The following is an 18,678-nucleotide window of genomic DNA, read 5'->3' on the forward strand; positions in this document are numbered from 1 at the left end:
TTGTCATATATGAATTTCTCTGGTTAACCAGTAGACGTTCGTTTGAACAGAGTGACTTTTCAACTTGTGTCCCCCTGCATGTGTCGTGAATATGGATGACCTCTGCCTACTTGTAATACACCACTCTTTGTTAACATATATCATAAACTGTTACTAGTGCCATCATGTTTGTATAATATAGGGGCTCGGTGGTGAATGTCTAATTTAGTATAGTTGGTGTCTTAGTGTCATGATGGCTGAATGTACTATAGAAGTACAATAGTCATATGATAACCTAATAGTTCATCTCAACAGTGGCATAAGCATGACTTTATCTTCAAAATCACACTTTCCGGTGTTAATTTAAATGTGGATTCTCGCAGTGAATAAGCGGATCACTTACTGTCCACAAGTTATTACCTGCAGCACCAGGTCATGTTTGTGGCCCTCCAAAGTTTTGAACTTGATAAAAATATTGACTAGATGCATCACAAACACATTTTTAAACCAGATCACTTTGAGAAATCTTGATGCAGTGTCCCAGGCTAACCCTTTAGCAGAAAAATGAAACTCTTGGATCATATGCCTGGGCACAATACTATAGGTTTAAATAGTGCCCTGTGCAGTTGTCTCTGTGCACGACTGCACATTCTTAGCCAGTCAGAATTTATGTAGCAGAATCAGAATAAGTCATGTATCTCACTGTTTCCTCTCCCAAAGAAAGGAGAGCGAGCAAGACAAAAATGAATAGGTATACTGAGAAACTCAAGAAATTAGAAAAACTTTGGGGTAGAGCTTTCAATTTTGGTGTTAACAATGATGCTACTGTCTCAGTGGAGTAGTGATTGAAGACATTATGGATCAATCCAGATTCTCAAAGAGAAAGCACCTTAAGCTGGTCGATGTTAACGTACTTGGCACCAAGGTTTTAAATATGACACTCACAGACTCATAACCTGTGGCCCAGAATAGTGAAATGTGGTGTTTGTGTTGTTTGCTTGGCTCCTGCCTTTCACTTCAGGTGTAGTCACTTATACTTTTGAAATTTGACCATTTGTTCTACCTTTTTGGACTCGCAGCTGATGTCTTTAAGACAGACTTGAAACCATGCTCTTGCTTCTTTTGTGTTTTAAAAAAATATATATATTTATTAATCTTGTTCTTTCAAGGTATAGACCATGTTCATATACGGTCACATATCTCAGAGACAACAGCTGACACAATGAACATTCCAATAATAGACTCCGGAATTTAGACATATACTCTCCTCCAAAGAAGTTTTCCAATCCAACATGTTTTTTGTTTTTGTGTTATCCTCAAACTGTAACTAGGCAAAACCCCCCCCCCCCCCACCCCCCTGCCCCCATCCCGCTTCCCACCCCGTACCGGGTCCATTCAACTTGGGGTCCATTTATCTTAAAAACCGCCTTGGGTCTCCTCATGTCTCCCCTCCTGACTGTGGGTCACCACCCTAGTGGAATGTTCCTCATCTAGTGATACCTGTGTGGAATGTGGGACCTGTCCCGCTATCTGCTGGATCATCCCCCACGCCAGCAGCACCTCAGGTAGTTTGTCATCTCTTCTAGTGCTATGCATATGCCCCTCTTCGGCCAATGCCCACTCTCTCAAGTCTGTTTTCCAGTTTGCCATCAGCGCCCCTTGCTGAGTTAACCAATGAATCGCTATGCGCCACCTAGCTATTATAAGCCCCAAAACCAGGAACCACCTGCTCGTCTTGCGTTTAGGGTCACGGGGAATTAAATCGAAGAGACAAGAGCGCACATCCATGGCAATCGTCCACCCTGTTATTCTGTTCAGCTCTTGCTTCTATGGTTAAGATGAATCTGTAAAATGTTCTAGTTCACCTCCGTTCCACAATGAAATGCATTGTCTAGAACCTTCTTGTGTCTGTTGTTGTAGGCCAACTCTGAGGAGTTCATTCCAATATTTGCCAACAATCCTCGGGAGCTGAAGGCTTTTCTGGAGCACATGACCCAAGTGCAGTCCAACTCGTCACAGGGCGTCTACGACACGCTGCTGGAACTGCGGCTGCAAAACTGGGCACATGAGGAGGACCCCCAGGTGAGCCCACCCACAGCGATTATGAAATATGTTGCCTTGCACAGTCCAAAATTAGTTAAAATCTGAGGTGTGTAGTCTGCAGGCGCCAATTTTCTGATCCACAGCCTGATTGTATGCTTGCTTTCACGAAATTCACAAATATACCCAGCAAAGGCGTTCTTCATATACCGACATTGCAGTTGCACTCGCATCTGTCTTTGGGCACTGACTCCCCACACAATCACACTTGCGTCAAGTGAAGGTTGCTTAGCAGGCAGTCCGCTTTGCACATAGAGCTGCATTCATATCCTGCAGACTGCCTGCTCTGTCCTGAGTGGCTAGTCTGGCACGCAAACTATTGGGTAGTAGGTCTGATTCATACAGAGCAGGTGGTTGGTGTCATACAAATGTGAAAATGCATATTGTAAGTTCTCTACACTGTGGCAGAGCAGGTGGTCTTCGGGAGGGGAAGGGGGGATTGGGCAGACTGCTTGTTTCACCCATGGCTGAGCTCCAATCTTCTGGACAACCTATTGAGGAGTACTATTCATATGGACGCTCATCTTCACCTTCTCTCACTGCAGCTCTGTGGTCTGATGCCTGTTTGTCCTTCCAACGTGTTTATATCTTACAGGTGAAGAAGCAGCTGCAGGCAGAAGCCATCTCGTTGCTGAAGAGCGGGAGGTTTGTGACTGTCTTTGACAAGGCCTTGGTCCTCTGCCAGATGCACAACTTCAAGGACGGAGTGCTCTATCTCTACGAGCAGGGCAAGCTGTAAGCGTTCACTTCTTTCCTCTGAGCATGGAAAAATGTAACTGATGTTCTCTGCATGGCTGTAAAATCCTTGTTGTCCTGCCCTTGTATGTTTTTGTGGACAGCCCAGTACAATATTTTAAACCCTGAAGACTCAAAAGTCTTGCATGTCTACTGGAGATAATCATGTTTGCTGATGTGGGGAAATACAGCTGTGCTCTCATGTCTACAGGATGGGCAAAGGGGACAACGGTGCACAATCAGCCGCTTCAGGCCCCCACCATCACTTGGGTTACCTAGGTTGAAATGGCACTTCAGCTAGCCACTGTCCCTTCAGTATACAAGTAACTTTGTGTACTTTGGACGTCAGAGTGTGCCCTAACACCCGGGTACTGAGACTGAACGGACTGAACACTTGGTTAGCTTTCTTGGGACACCACAAGAGATCCTGGGAAAAGGGTTACTTAACCATAAACAAAAATAGATACTTTATTTATTTTGGGCGGCGGGTCTTTTGACACCCTTAGACATCTTTTGGGTTTTGCAGCAGGTGCACAGAAGCATTCCTGAGCATATCACAGCGAACCAAATACCTGAATACTCTAAGTAACAGGACATTCATTTTTAGGTCGAGGACTACCGGTCTGCCGAAAGGCAGAACCGGAAGTCGGAGATTTAATGACTTTGAGAAGAGGGGCTTGAACCAGCCCCTCTTCTCCCCTGTTCTCCATTGGCTGGCCTCGTAAATGCTGGCCAGCCACTGGAGAAGAGGTCAGTCACTCTGATTAGGCCCCGTCCTTTTCGGATCGGGGGGCGTGTTTTTTGCGAGAAGTCTCAAGGAGGAGACAACAGCAAAACACGCCCCCGAATCCGAACAGGACGCTGCGTTTCTCCGAGGCATTTCTGCTCTGCCTCGGAGAAAGGCGGTGGTGTCTTCCGGTGCCCTCGGCTTGTTTTAATAGCATTAAGAACCCATACCGTGTGACTGGCCTAACTAACCCAGTAGGTGTCTTTGAGAATGAAAAGTTTTACTAAAGCAAAGCTCTTCATTTACTGATGAAGCAAGAAAGAACTAGGCAAATGTGCACAAGGTATAATTAAATTAGTCTCCACCCTCTCAGAGCAACGACTGTTGTATTTTTTTACATTTTTTTTTACTACTGCCTTCTGTTCTTCCGCCCCAATATCCATTTCAAAGAGCTTTGGGCTTCAGCGAAAGCATTAATGTGCCTGAGACTGGAATGTGCTCACGAGTCTGGCAAAGTCATTTACGTGCACAAAAGCTAATTTGTTCACAGGGAGACATTCTAAGTAAATGATTTAAAGGTCTGTGTCTGTGGTGGTGCGCCTTGGAAGACAACGGAACGGAAGCATGCTAGGTTGATGGGAATCAAAACAACTCATCTGCGCTGTGTCATGCGCCTACATGGGGTAGTTTAATAGCTTTCAGCGGTTGTTTTGGAGACGGCCATTAACTGTTTAGACCTGTATTGAACCTCTGATAAAACGCCAGTTCTTAATTTATACAAACGATGCCAAGAAGTGTTGTTTTTCATTGTAAAGGAAGGTCATAAAAAGTGCAAGAAAATATCGATGACTGGCGATCATATAAGTTGTAAACCTGATCTTGGAAGCTCATTTCTGTGTTGGTAAAAAAAGGGTTCTGATATTCCAAAGCCGAAGGTGTGTGTGTTTTATTTTTAGGTTTCCCCTAATAAACTGCGTTTAACTGTCTTTTGGTGCAAAAGACCTTTTGTGAACCATTCCATAACCTCAGCGGGCTTAGAACCTGTCCATTGCTTGAGTTTATCGTCACTCATTTGCTTGCTTCTTATAGGATGACTGACCTTTCTATTATTGTGCTTGTCCCTCCCCTGAGCATGTTTTAAAGACCATTCCCTGTGTGCAACTCCCAACCCCCCCACACCCTCTCCTGTGTGTGCTCTGTACTGCTCCTTCATCCCCTCAAAAGTTTAACTTCTCTACCCTTCCATTATTATTTTTTTAAATCTCCCCCGGCCTCAAGCGTCTTCATTGCTTCCTCTCCCAACGCACTACTTAATTACTACTACCCCCCCTACTGGGACGTTTTGTTAGTTTTGTTCTATTTTATGTTTTTGGGAGGGCCTAGCTGTTCTTATTTACTGCTGGGCTGTTCCCCATGTCAAAATGCACTTCCACACAAGTGAATTATAATTTGCTTAAACTTCCAAGTGGTGTCCTCCATCTTGGGTTGGCAAATAACAAAAGCAAATTACACTTGTGTCAGGCGGGCGTCATTCCATGTTTGGTGTGCCTGCACAGTGACTTACCACCCTTTTTGTCCCATGCTGCAGAGAATTTGCAATTTAGTTTTTTGCGAAGTTGCATAGGATCAACAAAACTAGTTGTCCAAAAAGATGAGACCTATTTAGGTCGATTAGCCATATGTCCAAATACATGCAAGTAAATTGGATTCGCGTCCCCTGATTTGACACCGAAAAAAAACCAAGCACAAATCTGTGTGAAGTGGCCTCCTCACACCACTGGGCCCCGGTGCACTGCACCCGCTGCACTGTTGAGAGCTTACAGCGGATCTCGAAGGACAGACTTCCTATTCTTTTGTTGTTTTGCATTTTCTAAAACAGAGGGAGGCCTCAAAATAAAGGAACTCCCGCTCTAAATTACTAAATAAAAACACAACATTCACACGGTCTCGTTAAAAATACTTCCCAGAATGCATCAGGTTGGATTACAAACGAGGAGGTTTGGAAATGAAGCTTTACTTCTATACAATAGCCATCTTTTCCAACGGGTGATGGTTTTATGGTAATACCAAGTTTAAATAAAATGTTCAAAATCATCTTTCACACAACGCTAGCCAGAAATGTCCTGTGCTCAACAAGCTGCGATTGGTAAACACCATCGGGGAATGTCCTTGGGCCGGCAAGGTCACACCCAGGCGGCTTCAGTTTGGGACAGCGCCTGGAGCTTTTCAATTCAGGCAACAAAACACCGCAGCTTGGTTTGGAGACAAAACCACACGTCTGCCAGTGTGCTAGCAAGTGTGGAACGGCCCCCCCTTGCAAAGCCAATACTTCACCGCTGTCTGTGCAGTAAATGTGAGCAATGCTCAGAGCCTCTGGGTCCCGGTGTCACTGCACCTGCCGCACCAGCTACACTCCCGCCATCTACTTCTGCTGGGACCTCACATCTGGGGTCAGAGCTGTGGGCGAAGGCCCGCAGGAGACAGGGCGGTGCACAATGACCACACAGAAGGTTTATTTTTAAAAAAGAGGCACTATATATAATAAGGCCCTGGCAGCCTTCAATTTTCGTTCCACTGCTGGAAAAAAACAAGAGGGCAAGGTGGCCAGACACAGCTGGGGCCAGAAAGAGACTCGGATTAAAAACCCACATCTGGGCATTTAGGGAGCTGCCAAAAAGCAATTTAAAGGAATGCTTCCCTGCGGCGAGTTCCTGTGCTGCGGTCGCTATATAGATAAGTCATTCAGTGTTGAACAAACATTGGCGATTTGAAAACTCTTCACTTATCTCAGTAAATTGTCTATTTCTATGTTTGCTGCCACGCCCTCTAATACATAGGACTAGGCCTGGGCGTTTAGTTTGTGGAGTTCCCAAAAACTCCACCTCGCTACGTGGACTTCCGCAAGTGGCGGAACGTTAGACCGCACCGTTCGCACTGATTTTTAACACCAGGTGTTTGTCCCACGCTGGAAAATTAGCGCGAAAAATACAATGAGCAGTGCCAGGGGGCGCTGCTTCTTTCCGCCGCTCGAGTAGATGGTCTACTCTAGCAGCAGCTTCCTCAACGCGAACGCAAGGTTTCCCAATGCGAACAGAAGGTTTCTCAGCGCGAACAGAAGGTTTCTCAGCGCGAACAGAAGGTTTCTCAACCCGAACGCAAGGTTTCTCAGCGCAAACGCAAGGTTTCTCAGCGCGAACGCAAGGTTTCTCAACGCGAACGGAAGGTTTCTCAACGCGAACAGAAGGTTTCTCAACGCGAACGGAAGGTTTCTCAAGGCGAACAAAAGGTTGCTCAACGCGAACAAAAGGTTGCTCAACGTGAACAAAAGGTTTCTCAGCGCGTGCGGTCGTGACCATCTGCGGCTGCCTGCGTGGAGAAATCTTGCCGGGAGGTGGTCTGGAGTAAACTTTTCCACGCTCGCCAACTTAACACCGGTGAGTGCAAGCGAGGCAAAAACTCCGCTACTCGGAGCAGAGTTTTTGGAAATACCGTATGCTGAGGGGAGTGGGAAAAATACCGCGATATGAGTGAAATTTCATGCGTCCAGGCCTACAAAGGACTTATTACTTAAATATTCAATTCCCCCAGCTTTCTGTCGGGCAGCAGTGCATCCTGGGATGAGTGACATTTTTCATGACAACCTCTTCAAGAAGTCTACTCTTTCTCAGAACTGATAAGTAGCCCATGTAGAACTCAACTTGCCTTAGCCAAGTGGGTCTTTTCAGAACACAACTATAACGGCAACCACGAATGTAATATGCATTGGCAAAGCCAAAAGGCCTGGCTTGTATGTTTAGTTCTGACTAAAACATTAGGAAACAAGCATTTACAATGCAATGGTCTTGGCATTGGTAAAGTTAGAGCTATTGGCATTGCTCATGACATTATTTTTGTTTATGTTTTTGTTTTTAAAACATTTAAAGAAACGGCATTGTCATGAGCAATGCCAATAGCTCTAACTTTAACAATGCCGAGACCGTTGCATTGTAAATGCTTGTTGGCTTTGATAAGAGTTGTAAAAAGACTGTTCAGTATTCTGACCTCTAGCTCTTCTGAACAGACCTGGGCGCAGCTGAACCTTACCCCATAGGAAAACACTCGCCTTACGGATCATTGTTAAACTATAGTATTGCACCGACAGGAAAAAAGACTGGCTTTCTATTTTAAGTGTAGAACATTTAATTACCTGTAAACAAAACCATTTCGGTCTTGATATTGAAGTTCTTACCCTATATTTGATGTTTAACACTATTTCTGAGTGTCTAAATTGGCACCCCCTTCCTGGAGTAAGTCTCGACTGCTTGACTTCCGCTACCCTGAGAGAGTAAATACTGAAAGAGGCCTTGATGACCAGTAGGAATGTGACAATATTGTGGCACCAGTGATTAACAACGTCTCACTGTTAATACTTACCTGTCTTCACGACTGCCCTGGAACCAAAGAAAAGGTCTCTCCTTGCTCTTCTGATTGTGTTCCGTGGGCCGGACAAATAGTATGTTTGTGCTCTTCCTTCTGAGTAGGCTTTCACAGTAGTATGTGTTCCATGAGCAGAGCAAAGTGTAAGTTGGTGGTAAATCTTTTGAAAACCAGAGCTGGTATTTCTTCTGTAACACCCTGTCCTTTACAAGAGACCGTCTGTAAGCTGGTGCGCCCTTAGCCAGACCTCTACGTCATGGAAGGGCAGTGTGAAAACTGGTGATAGCCTCACGTCTAGGAGCATAGCAATGTAGAAGCCAACACTCTCTGTGAGCCAAACTTTACAATCCAGAGACCAGGGCAGAACATAAATGGTGCTTCCTCTATGATCGCATCACGTCCACGACTGAGTTAATTCCGCCACTCCAGTCTGTTTCCTGCTGTGTCACTTTTGACAATCCTAACCAATATTTGTCCTTTGGTAAAGAGCTGCTCCTAACCTCTGCGGCTTCCATCCCTAGGTTCCAACAGATCATGCACTACCACATGCAGAATGAAGAGTACCGCAAGGTGATTGAGGTCTGCGAGCTCTACGAGGACCAAGAGCCTTGCCTCTGGGAGCAGGCACTCAGTTACTTTGCCCGAAAGGAGGAAGACTGCAAGGAATACATCACTGAAACACTCCAGCACATTGAGAAGAAGAACCTGATGCCGCCGCTTCTGGGTAAGAGTTGTCCTTCACCCTTGTAAGCTGGGTTTATAGTCCCCTGTTTCATTTACTCTAGCAACCCATTACAGGGTCAATGAACTAGGGCTCAGCATACTCTGTTCCCTAATCCACCCGAGGTCACTGCTAGGTTGGAGGCAGACTTAAGTGTGTCTCTGGCTAAAAATGCTTGGCCATCAGGTACCCCTACTGGTGAATGTGCTCCTCCCGAGCCCACAGCCTCCAACTTCCATTGCTATCTAAGTTGCTGTTCTTGCTTTTCAGTGGTTCAGACTTTGGCCCACAACTCCACGGCTACTCTCTCTGTCATCAAGGATTACTTGATCAACAAACTGCAGAAGCAGAGCGAACAGACCGAGGAGGACGAGCAACTGATCCAGAAATACCGTCAGGAGACTGCTCGGATTCGCCAGGAGATGGAGGAGCTCAGGACCAGGTGAGTGCAGGGCTCTTCCCCAAAGGACATCCAGGGCGTTTGTGTCTCTATTACTGTAACACGTGATGTGGTTCCTCATTTGATCCATCTCCGCACTGAAATATCAGTGGGAATCGTCTCTGTTTAAGGGGTGGTGGTAGAGCTGGGGTGGTGGCAGAGCTGGAGTGGAGACATAGCTGGTGTGGTATTTATGCTTTATAAAAGTGCTAGGTATCCTTGCCTGGTTACTTAGGAAAGTTTTATGGGTGCAACAGAATGCAAACATGAGCAAGTAACCGCTCGGACAGGAGAACAATTAACATTGTCAGACATTCTTCATTTGCTGCTCTGTTCTGTTTTGAGATCTGTTGAATGTATGTTATAATAGTCCAGTGGAGTGACCTTAACTAAAGGAGGGTGTGGCTCCAAAGCTTCTAAGGCAGTCCATTGCTGTCCTGTGATCTCCACATACATAGAGATAATGATCAGTCTACAACTATTTTCCAGATCTTAAACCGCCTGCATTTTCCATACATTAGTCCGGTCTTTTCTTAGTCTGACTCAGACTGTCGCATCATTCACTTCAGTCTCTGCGACTGCCTTGGTGTATCATTTCCCTTGCAGTCTCCACCTCTCTCATGTAGGCAGCCTTTGTGTTTGCCGCTCCAAAGGCCCATCTATTACAATAAGTCAGTTTGATCTCCTTCCAGTCAGAGTAGCTCCCTCGACTATTAAGCTAGTACGGATGTATGTCGTTACAACGCACACTTTTACAACGCATGCACTTACAACGCATTTTTTACAACGCACAATCCATTACAACGCATGACATTACAACGCAGGACACTACAACGCATTTTTAAAAACTACCTTTACAACGCATTTCCATTACAACGCATACTACCTTTACAACGCATACCATTACAACGCATAATATTAAATTGCATTTAAGGTAAGTATTAGATAGTATAGGGGTAAAAATTACTATTCTAACTCCAGGGGGTGCAACAGTAGGGTAAGTGTTGGATAGTATAGGGGTAAAAATTACTATTCTAACTCCAGGGGGTGCAACAGTAGGGTAAGTGTTGGATAGTATAGGGGTAAAAATTACTATTCTAACTCCAGGGGGTGCAACAGTAGAGTAAGTGTTGGATAGTATAGGGGTAAAAATTACTATTCTAACTCCAGGGGGTGCAACAGTAGGGTAAGTGTTGGATAGTATAGGGGTAACAATTACTATTCTAACTCCAGGGGGTGCAACAGTAGAGTAAGTGTTGGATAGTATAGGGGTAAAAATTACTATTCTAACTCCAGGGGGTGCAACAGTAGAGTAAGTGTTGGATAGTATAGGGGTAAAAATTACTATTCTAACTCCAGGGGGTGCAACAGTAGGGTAAGTGTTGGATAGTATAGGGGTAACAATTACTATTCTAACTCCAGGGGGTGCAACAGTAGAGTAAGTGTTGGATAGTATAGGGGTAAAAATTACTATTCTAACTCCAGGGGGTGCAACAGTAGGGTAAGTGTTGGATAGTATAGGGGTAAAAATTACTATTCTAACTCCAGGGGGTGCAACAGTAGGGTAAGTGTTGGATAGTATAGGGGTAAAAATTACTATTCTAACTCCAGGGGGTGCAACAGTAGGGTAAGTGTTGGATAGTATAGGGGTAAAAATTACTATATTATGCGTTGTAATGGTATGCGTTGTAATGGTAGTATGCGTTGTAATGGAATGCGTTGTAAAGGTAGTTTTTAAAAATGCGTTGTAGTGTCATGCGTTGTAATGGATTGTGCGTTGTAAAAAATGCGTTGTAAGTGTAGTGTGTTGTAAAAGTTGCGTTGTAAAGGTTGTTCCCCAGCTAGTACATTTGCTGGGGAGGGAGAATTGGGAGAATATATTCGGGGCTATTCTTCAGATGCAGTTTCTCTCTTTTCAAATGGGAGATCTCACGCACAGGTTTGTATTTGTGCAGGGGTATGGATGTATGTCTTTGTTGGGATATCGGTGTGACTTTGCAGAGGTGAGGGTGCAGGTATCTGTTCTGTTTGTGTCTCTAGGTGTGTGCATGCACTAGTGCGGAAGAGTGTATATTTGTATTCCTGTACAGGCTGTGAATCTGATAAGGTAGTGCGTGTTTTGGTATGTCTGCAAGATGTGTGTGCGCGCACTGGGTAGTGTCTCTCTCCAGGGTGGCGGTGTAGGTTTTTAAAGGGAGAAGATTTCTAGAGGATAAGGTGTAACTTTCAGAAGGGAATGTGTCATTGCAGAGGGTATGTTTCTCTGCAGGGTGGTTGTCTCTATAGTGCGTGTGTGTCTGTGTCTCAATAGGGTGTGTGTCCCAACAGGAATGGGGTACAGCCTCCAGGCATCGTTCCTGTCGAGATTTTTTTTCATCAACTCAAGCTCCTAAACCATTGACCATCTGGCTCCTGCACTGGTCCTTGCCGAGCACTTTGTCTAAGTACTCTGTGAGGCTGGAAAAGCAAGCAGTTGCTGCCACTGCTTGAGTTTACCAACCGCATCCGCAAAAAGGGATAAAAATGCTTTCTGCCGATGCTGTTCATCATTACCAAAAAAAGAAGCATAATGACATGAATGTGCACGTGTCATCACTGAGGGACCATACATTTGTGCGCTTATGTATGAAATTTAATATCCATTTTTATGTATTTTCTTTTTACTGTCATTAGATAGATGCCACTTTAGGGGCATTAAATACAAAAAAGTTACATTTGCACAAAAAAACAAGCATTGAAAATGCAATAGGTCTCACCTTTGATTAAGTTAAAGCCATTTGCTTTGCTAATGGTATTGTATAGCAAAGTAAATGGCTTTAACTTAAAAGGCGAGACCTATTGCATTTTTAATGCTTGTTCTGGTGGGTTGTTGAACAGCCCTGCCAAGTTCCACGCATCTCAAGTCAGCCTAATGCATTTTATTAGTTTGTCGCATCCCCCCAAAGGACCCGAGATTGTCTTACAATGTGCTGCACCAGACCGGACTGCACGGGATCGCAACATTATTTGGAAGAGAATGCGTTGTGCCTGTCAGTTGTGGTGCCTGGTCCAGTATTCCCGGCTGCAGTGACAGTGATGCTGGGGCATGATGATTAATGTCACACAGCTCAACCCTGAGGACCCCACTCACTCCTCATTCTAGTTTGGTCCAACATGCCTCGCAATGGACTGTAATTAAAGACAGCTCGGATACATTAGAAATGTGTTTTCCAGACGGGTAACGCGTGTCGCAAACATAAGGGTTCACTTTGTATTTACTGCACTCATTTTCTCAGATTGACGCCTTAGTCATGTTTTACTGAGATCAGGGCTGGCCTTGGGCATAAGCGAGCTGGGCCCAGGCCCTGGGCGCCAATATTACGATGTCATGCAAACAGCAGATCGTCCATTCCACTTGCTTTCAATCGGTCCCGTTAAAGACTTTGCAATCAGCCCTTAATGTACCTCCGCGTAAGTGTTTGCACCCCATCAACCGCGTGTCCTCGTCCCATCTTCCTCACACCTCCTGCCGTCACACCGCAAGGACCTTCCCCTCCACAACAAACACCAAATTTTCTTTCCACCCAGGATGCTGTCCCGGTCAATCCTATTGAGGGCCGTCCATGACTGAGATTTACAGACACATAATTTGGCGCATTCATAGTTCTTGTTTATAGCCATGTAGTAGAAGAGCCACAGTGCATATGTGGGGGCTATAATATTTCATCTGAAAGAGCGCTTTTATTGGGGGTTGAACTCAGTGGTGTAACAATAGCTTCTGAGTGCCCCCTCCGTCAGTCTGCACAGGCTGCAGGCCCCCGCCCTGAGAGATCAGGACTTGGTCTAGTGCGTGGGGGGCCCTTCCATGCACTCTGCAAGAGGGGGGGGGCTCAAGGTTTGTTATACCACTGGTTGAACTTTGCACTCTTAAATACTCTGGAAATTGGGCACTCTTAGGGGCATAAGAACAGGAGTCAAGACTATATAATAGAATTCAATGGTGCTGCATTTATATAACTCAAGATAGTTGTAGTTCCAAATCTTTGCAGCAAACTGTATTCCGTTGAAATAATCATGAGCTACTTATATATCAGTGTAGATTGTGCGTTTTTTGCGCATGGTCCATAAACGGAAGTACTTTGCGATTGGAAAAATGGCCCTCATTAAATATTACCTTTTTTAAGAGTGAATTATATTGTACTGGTTTTCTAAGTGCTGCAGATTACAGGCATTAAGATTACTGAGTTTTATGGAACTCTGGTGGGTCTCTTCTCGAAATGTGACCCACAACTCACTTTTCTCATTACAAGGTAATTACTTTTAGATTGTTTAGGCTGGTGGAACCATAGTTTTCATAATGATGCTGTTATAAAAACAAAGTAGCTCACAAGCCTAGCATAAGAATTTCAGGAGTGGTGCCATGTTGTTTTACGACCATTCGTACGTTATGACTGTGCAAAGAGGGGCCATTTCTGAATTTCATCTGTTTCAGGCACATGACTGATTATGAGCTAATGTCGGTCAGAGTGTCACACCAAAGGCATTGAAATGTCACATATAAATTGTAATGAACAAATAGAAATGTTGCACTTAAGCACAGTGAACACTTGGCAGGTATGGGTAAATGTTTAACAATAAATTATGTGCAAGCAAGTGGATTAATTAACGGAGCTATCCCTCCAGTATTCTCCCAGTACTGAATACACAAAGCTCTGTGCAGCACGTGCCTTAACTTCATAAGCTATTTCAAATTGTAGCCTGTTTGTGGCCAATAAAACTGTTAAGGCCTCTCACGACATAACGCTTTCAGACTCCACCACTGATTCCTGGAGTATTTGACATTTCCTAAACTGTGAAGGCCCATGCTCTCGTCAACCCCCTCTTTGGAAATGAAATAGTGCAAGTGATTTTTGTTTTTTTGTATTGTATAAACAATCATCGAATATATTGCATCATGTACCACGCAGACAGGTTCGGGTGACTAGAAAGCAACCAAGGAGTGTAAATGCCACCATGTCTGACCGTCTGTCCTGCAGGGTGAAGCGCGTGGCTGGCTGCAGCCGCCACCGTCGGACATAACGAACAGGCTCTGAGTTTCCGGCGGGAGAGCCCCGCGTCTGTAGATGGCGGCGCAAGCTCTTCCTGCCTGCAGAAGGGCCTCGCGGGGCCGGCCGCACCTCCCCATCAGAGCCCAGCTGCCCCGGCGGCCGCTTCATCACGCGCCTCATCTCCACTCTGATAAGCAGGCCCCAGTGGGGCCTCCGCGGGAAGACCTGTCACCGCCGCCGGGGTGAACACTTATTCTGTTTTATCAAGCGGCTCATTTTTCTATGACTGAGAGTGTTTGTTGTAGCACAATTGCATGATCAAGGGCAGCTTTTTAGGTCGAGGACTACCGGTCTGCCGAAAGGCAGAACCGGAAGTCGGAGATTTAAGGACTTGGAGAAGAGGGGCTTGAACCAGCCCCTCTTCTCCCCTGTTCTCCATTGGCTGGCCTCGTAAATGCTGGCCAGCCACTGGAGAAGAGGTCAGTCACTCCGATTAGGCCCCGTCCTTTTCGGATCGGGGGGCGTGTTTTTTGCAGAAAGTCTCATTCTCTCCTCCAGCCAATGGCTGGAGGAGAGAACAGCAAAACACGCCCCGAATCCGAAATGGACGCTGCGTTTCTCCGAGGCATTTCTGCTCTGCCTCGGAGAAAGGCGGTGGTGTGCATTTTGCTCTGCCTTGTTCCTCATATCTAACGATTTACTGTAAAGCGCTCCAGTACCTCTGATTAATAACCGCGCTATTTAAAAATGTATAAATAAATAAAATCCCCGTCCCTCTTGTTTTACCGTTTGTTATTTGCACATAATCCGTGATCCCCCTCATAACGCGCCCACGTTGTTTGACGCAGCCATAGTGTTCTAATGAAACCAACGAGGCAAGCTTGCGACTTTCCCATAATTACTGATAATGTTACCTTCACCCGTCGAAAGCCTGACCGTGACATCATTACAGCCGCACCCATGATTGCTCTGCACATGCTATGAACATGCATGATACGTTTCACTCACGTGCGTAGATATAATTGCGGCGCCTCCGCACGCAGAACCTTCTCTGTCATGGCTCATTCACTCCCGCCATGCCTTTTATCTCAATCTTTCGCCACTACTTTCAGGTGATTAGTCACCTGTGTATTGTTACGGAACCAAACTCGATGACAAACTTCCGGTGTTCAGAGCCCTCCCACCGTTAGGTAATTAATGGATCTACTACGTCTCCCAGAGTGCATCATGCTAGGCTTCAAATACTCTTCTACAGTCCTCCACACCGCTATTACCAAGGAGACCCTTATACAAACTCAATAAATATTGCGGTTAAACTCACACTACATGCAGCCGCCAGAAGTGCACGTTATATTTCTACATCATTAAATCCAAAGCGGCTGACATCTCCCCATGGGTGCAATCTCACCTTGCGGACGGAAAGTCATTCAATGAACATGGGATGCACACCAGCGTTTTCCCAGTTTCTCCACTGGCATACTGTATGTAATTCCTGGCATTCACAGAGTGCCCACGGCATACCGGACCCATCCGTACCAAAATAATTCGAGCCCTGACACATGGAGATTTCATCGACTTGGCACACTTTGAAAGTACTTCAGTATTTAGAAAGGCGCTTTGAGAGGCCATGGTTCTTGAGCAAGTTTATGTGAAAATTCAGCTTTAAAATACTCTATTTCACCTCCTTTTAAATCAGTTTTTTAGGGGAGACACCCCATGAACCTTCCTTGAAGCTGGCTCGCTCCCGGGAGTGCAGAGGAAGTGTTACACCGCGCCACTTTCAGAGCAGCTTCTGGACTTTGTCCAACCCCCGTATGCAAGGGACAGGCAGGCATCATGTCTTTTCTGTTCTATTCTAGCGCTCTGTGTCCGGTGCAGCATGACATGCGATTTACATCAGTCACATGTTGTACACAGACAATGAATCATGCACGTCTGTCAATCAATTCATAGGAGATGTAACATGAGACGGTGATGGTTACAAGGTGTAAAAGTGGCAGATCTTGTATTTTGGACGGTATGGTGTGTTAGGACTGCTTGTTCGGGTGCAACACAGACAAGAATTAAAAGATAACGCAGCGGTTGGGGTTCATCGCATTAATGAGACTTTATTACTACCCAAAGAACCCTTCTTTTAGCAATATCAAAACAAACAAAGATGGATTGAAACTGAAATAAGTCTCTATGCTTTGCAGTTTGCCTGCAGCTCCTCGATGCTGGTTCATAGCGCGCTGTGCTGGATTATAACTAGGGGCGCTGGAATTATGTGATTCAGCAGCCACTGCAATATTTGTGTAATTATGGATTTTCCACATTTGCCCCTTACTTCTTCATCTACTGCATGATATGCAGATATGAAGGAAAAGAATTGTTTGGAGCTCCGTCAGTTTAAATGTTACAAATAACTTGGCGTCACGTGTTCCCGCGCAGTGGAAGGCCCTTCCCGAATGCTGATTGGTCGCTTCCAGTCGTCGCTGCTGTTAAACGGATATTAATGAGGCGAAACGTTTCCCCAGACTGGGATGACAATCTTTTAAAGGGACAAAAGAATGAAACAAAACCACCAGCAAAGTTGCAGCATTTATCTTCTCGTGCCCCAAATTTTAGTCAACTGCCGCATAATGTAGTCCTCCCTACCGCATAATTCCAATGACAGTGATTATAATTTATAAACTGCAAGTAACAGAAGGACGTCTATGCAGTAACGCATTGATCTTTCTACATAAAATATAAATCTTTGATCTGCAAGCTACACGTTGTGTTTGCAGCAGGCACATTAACCCTCTCTGCTACATTATTGATGAGTTAAACCTGACAAAACACGGATCTCTCCAGCAAGTACACGCTACAAGTACACAAAGTAAATTGGGCTTGTGCTGGGTGGATTACTTAATGAAATTTGAACCGGCCAGGTAGAGGTGAAAATGGCCCCAATACCTGACCTGGCCTTCCAGCAAGGACTTTCAGCCTTTGTGCGATCCCCCACCCCCTCCCACTATGACCTAAATGTGAAGTCGTAGGGGAGGAGGGGTCACGTGAAAGGTGAATGACATTGCTTCACTTCTGGGGCGGGCTGGCCCCTTGGGGGCCCGTGGTGGGAACTGACAACTAGGTGAGAATAGCCCAAAGACCTCAACAACACATGGCCTCTTCGCACACCGTGGGCAGTTGACAGAGGCCCAAAAAAAAGAGCCCCCTGCTGGCACTGCTGGGTCCAAACTGGGGTGTGATAGTGGGCAAAAGAACGATGGCTTTAACCCAGATCCCTTGTCTGGGGAGAATGTCTGAATCATTCAGCAATCCGTCCATCATTTGTTGCAGATATACTTTTCGCCCTAAGTGGGATGGGTATGCCCAGACGTGGGTCCCTTGCTCACTGTGCCACTGGATTCAAGCTTGCCTGGCTGATGAAGGGTGACATATCCTGAAACCAGTCCTAGGATGCTTGTTTGCAGTCCAGGGAGGACCTGGCTTGGCAGCTCGGTCTGGACTGTTCCCATGAGGCACAGATTTGCTTATGTCTGGGTCTAAACTGAGTCGGCGAAGTGAACTAAAGAACAATGGATCTAACCCAGATCTCTTGACTGGGGGTGAATGTCTGAATCATTCAGCATTCCGTCCATCATTTGTTGCAGATATACCTGCTGGCACTTAAGCACCAGCCCATCGGCCCATACCCGACTAACTGCATTGGCATTCCGACCCTGGAGAGGTGCAACCCTATTTTACCACTGGGGCACCAGTTTGGTGCTCGAGACACTCAAAAGTCGTACTGGCTGACACACTTAGAGAGCGCATTCAATGCCGTTTCAACGGGTGTCTATTTTGGGCAACACCATCATGGTAACCAGTGTGGCCTTGCACAGAAACATTTGAAAATGTCACTTATATGTCGTGAGAGCACTCTTGCCCTTTAAAGACGCTTCGAAAGTGGTGCGCGACGTGTATCTCATGTTTCAGAAAAGATTGACAGGACCCACCTGGGTCCAGGGGTGAGGTGGCGCCAAAGGAACGGGGCCAGCAGTCTGGCTTGAATGGAGCCGTGTACTGTTTGTAGCGATAGAGCCGTGATTGAACATCCAGGGCCATATTTTCGAGCCGTGTTGCATGCGGTACGCAACTCAAAAATGAGATTTATGAAGGCACGCGAGGCCACTTTGCGTAGCCCTGAGTGGCTTCATAATTCTGGAGTAACGCTACAGAGTGCAAATCACTGCGTTGCATTACTCTGCCCTGGGACGTGTTCCATGGGTGTTGCGTGGGCTTTCCCGCCCACCTCCCATGGTTTTTGACGCATTCCCAGTGTTACCAGAACTGATAAACCTAGGAATGCGCCAAAAAGATACACCCTCCCAGGAGAGGTGTAACGAGGAGAAATAAATATATTTCCCCTCGTTACTTCCTCTTCTTTCTATGTCTGCTGCATTCCGCTGCACATGCAGAACAAGCATTTACAATGCAATGGTCTCGGCATTGGTAAACTTAGAGCTATTGGCATTGCTCATGACAATGCCGTTTCTTTACACGTTTTAAA

At 45.6% G+C, this 18,678-nt stretch overlaps 1 protein-coding gene across 1 annotated transcript in view; it reads left to right on the forward strand.

Annotated features, from left to right (window-relative positions):
* The window catches only part of VPS11 (VPS11 core subunit of CORVET and HOPS complexes), a 177,217-nt gene that overhangs the window by 45,166 nt on the left and 113,373 nt on the right, over positions 1 to 18,678 (forward strand). Inside the window, exons 11-14 of the mRNA XM_085645898.1 lie at positions 1,900 to 2,061; positions 2,675 to 2,814; positions 8,479 to 8,681; positions 8,949 to 9,120. Of these exons, the coding sequence (XP_085502024.1) occupies positions 1,900 to 2,061; positions 2,675 to 2,814; positions 8,479 to 8,681; positions 8,949 to 9,120 (677 nt within the window). The remainder of the gene's footprint in view (positions 1 to 1,899; positions 2,062 to 2,674; positions 2,815 to 8,478; positions 8,682 to 8,948; positions 9,121 to 18,678) is intronic.

The sequence above is a fragment of the Triturus cristatus genome, chromosome 3_1 (assembly GCF_964204655.1).
Source record: "Triturus cristatus chromosome 3_1, aTriCri1.1, whole genome shotgun sequence".
NCBI lineage: Eukaryota > Metazoa > Chordata > Amphibia > Caudata > Salamandridae > Triturus > Triturus cristatus.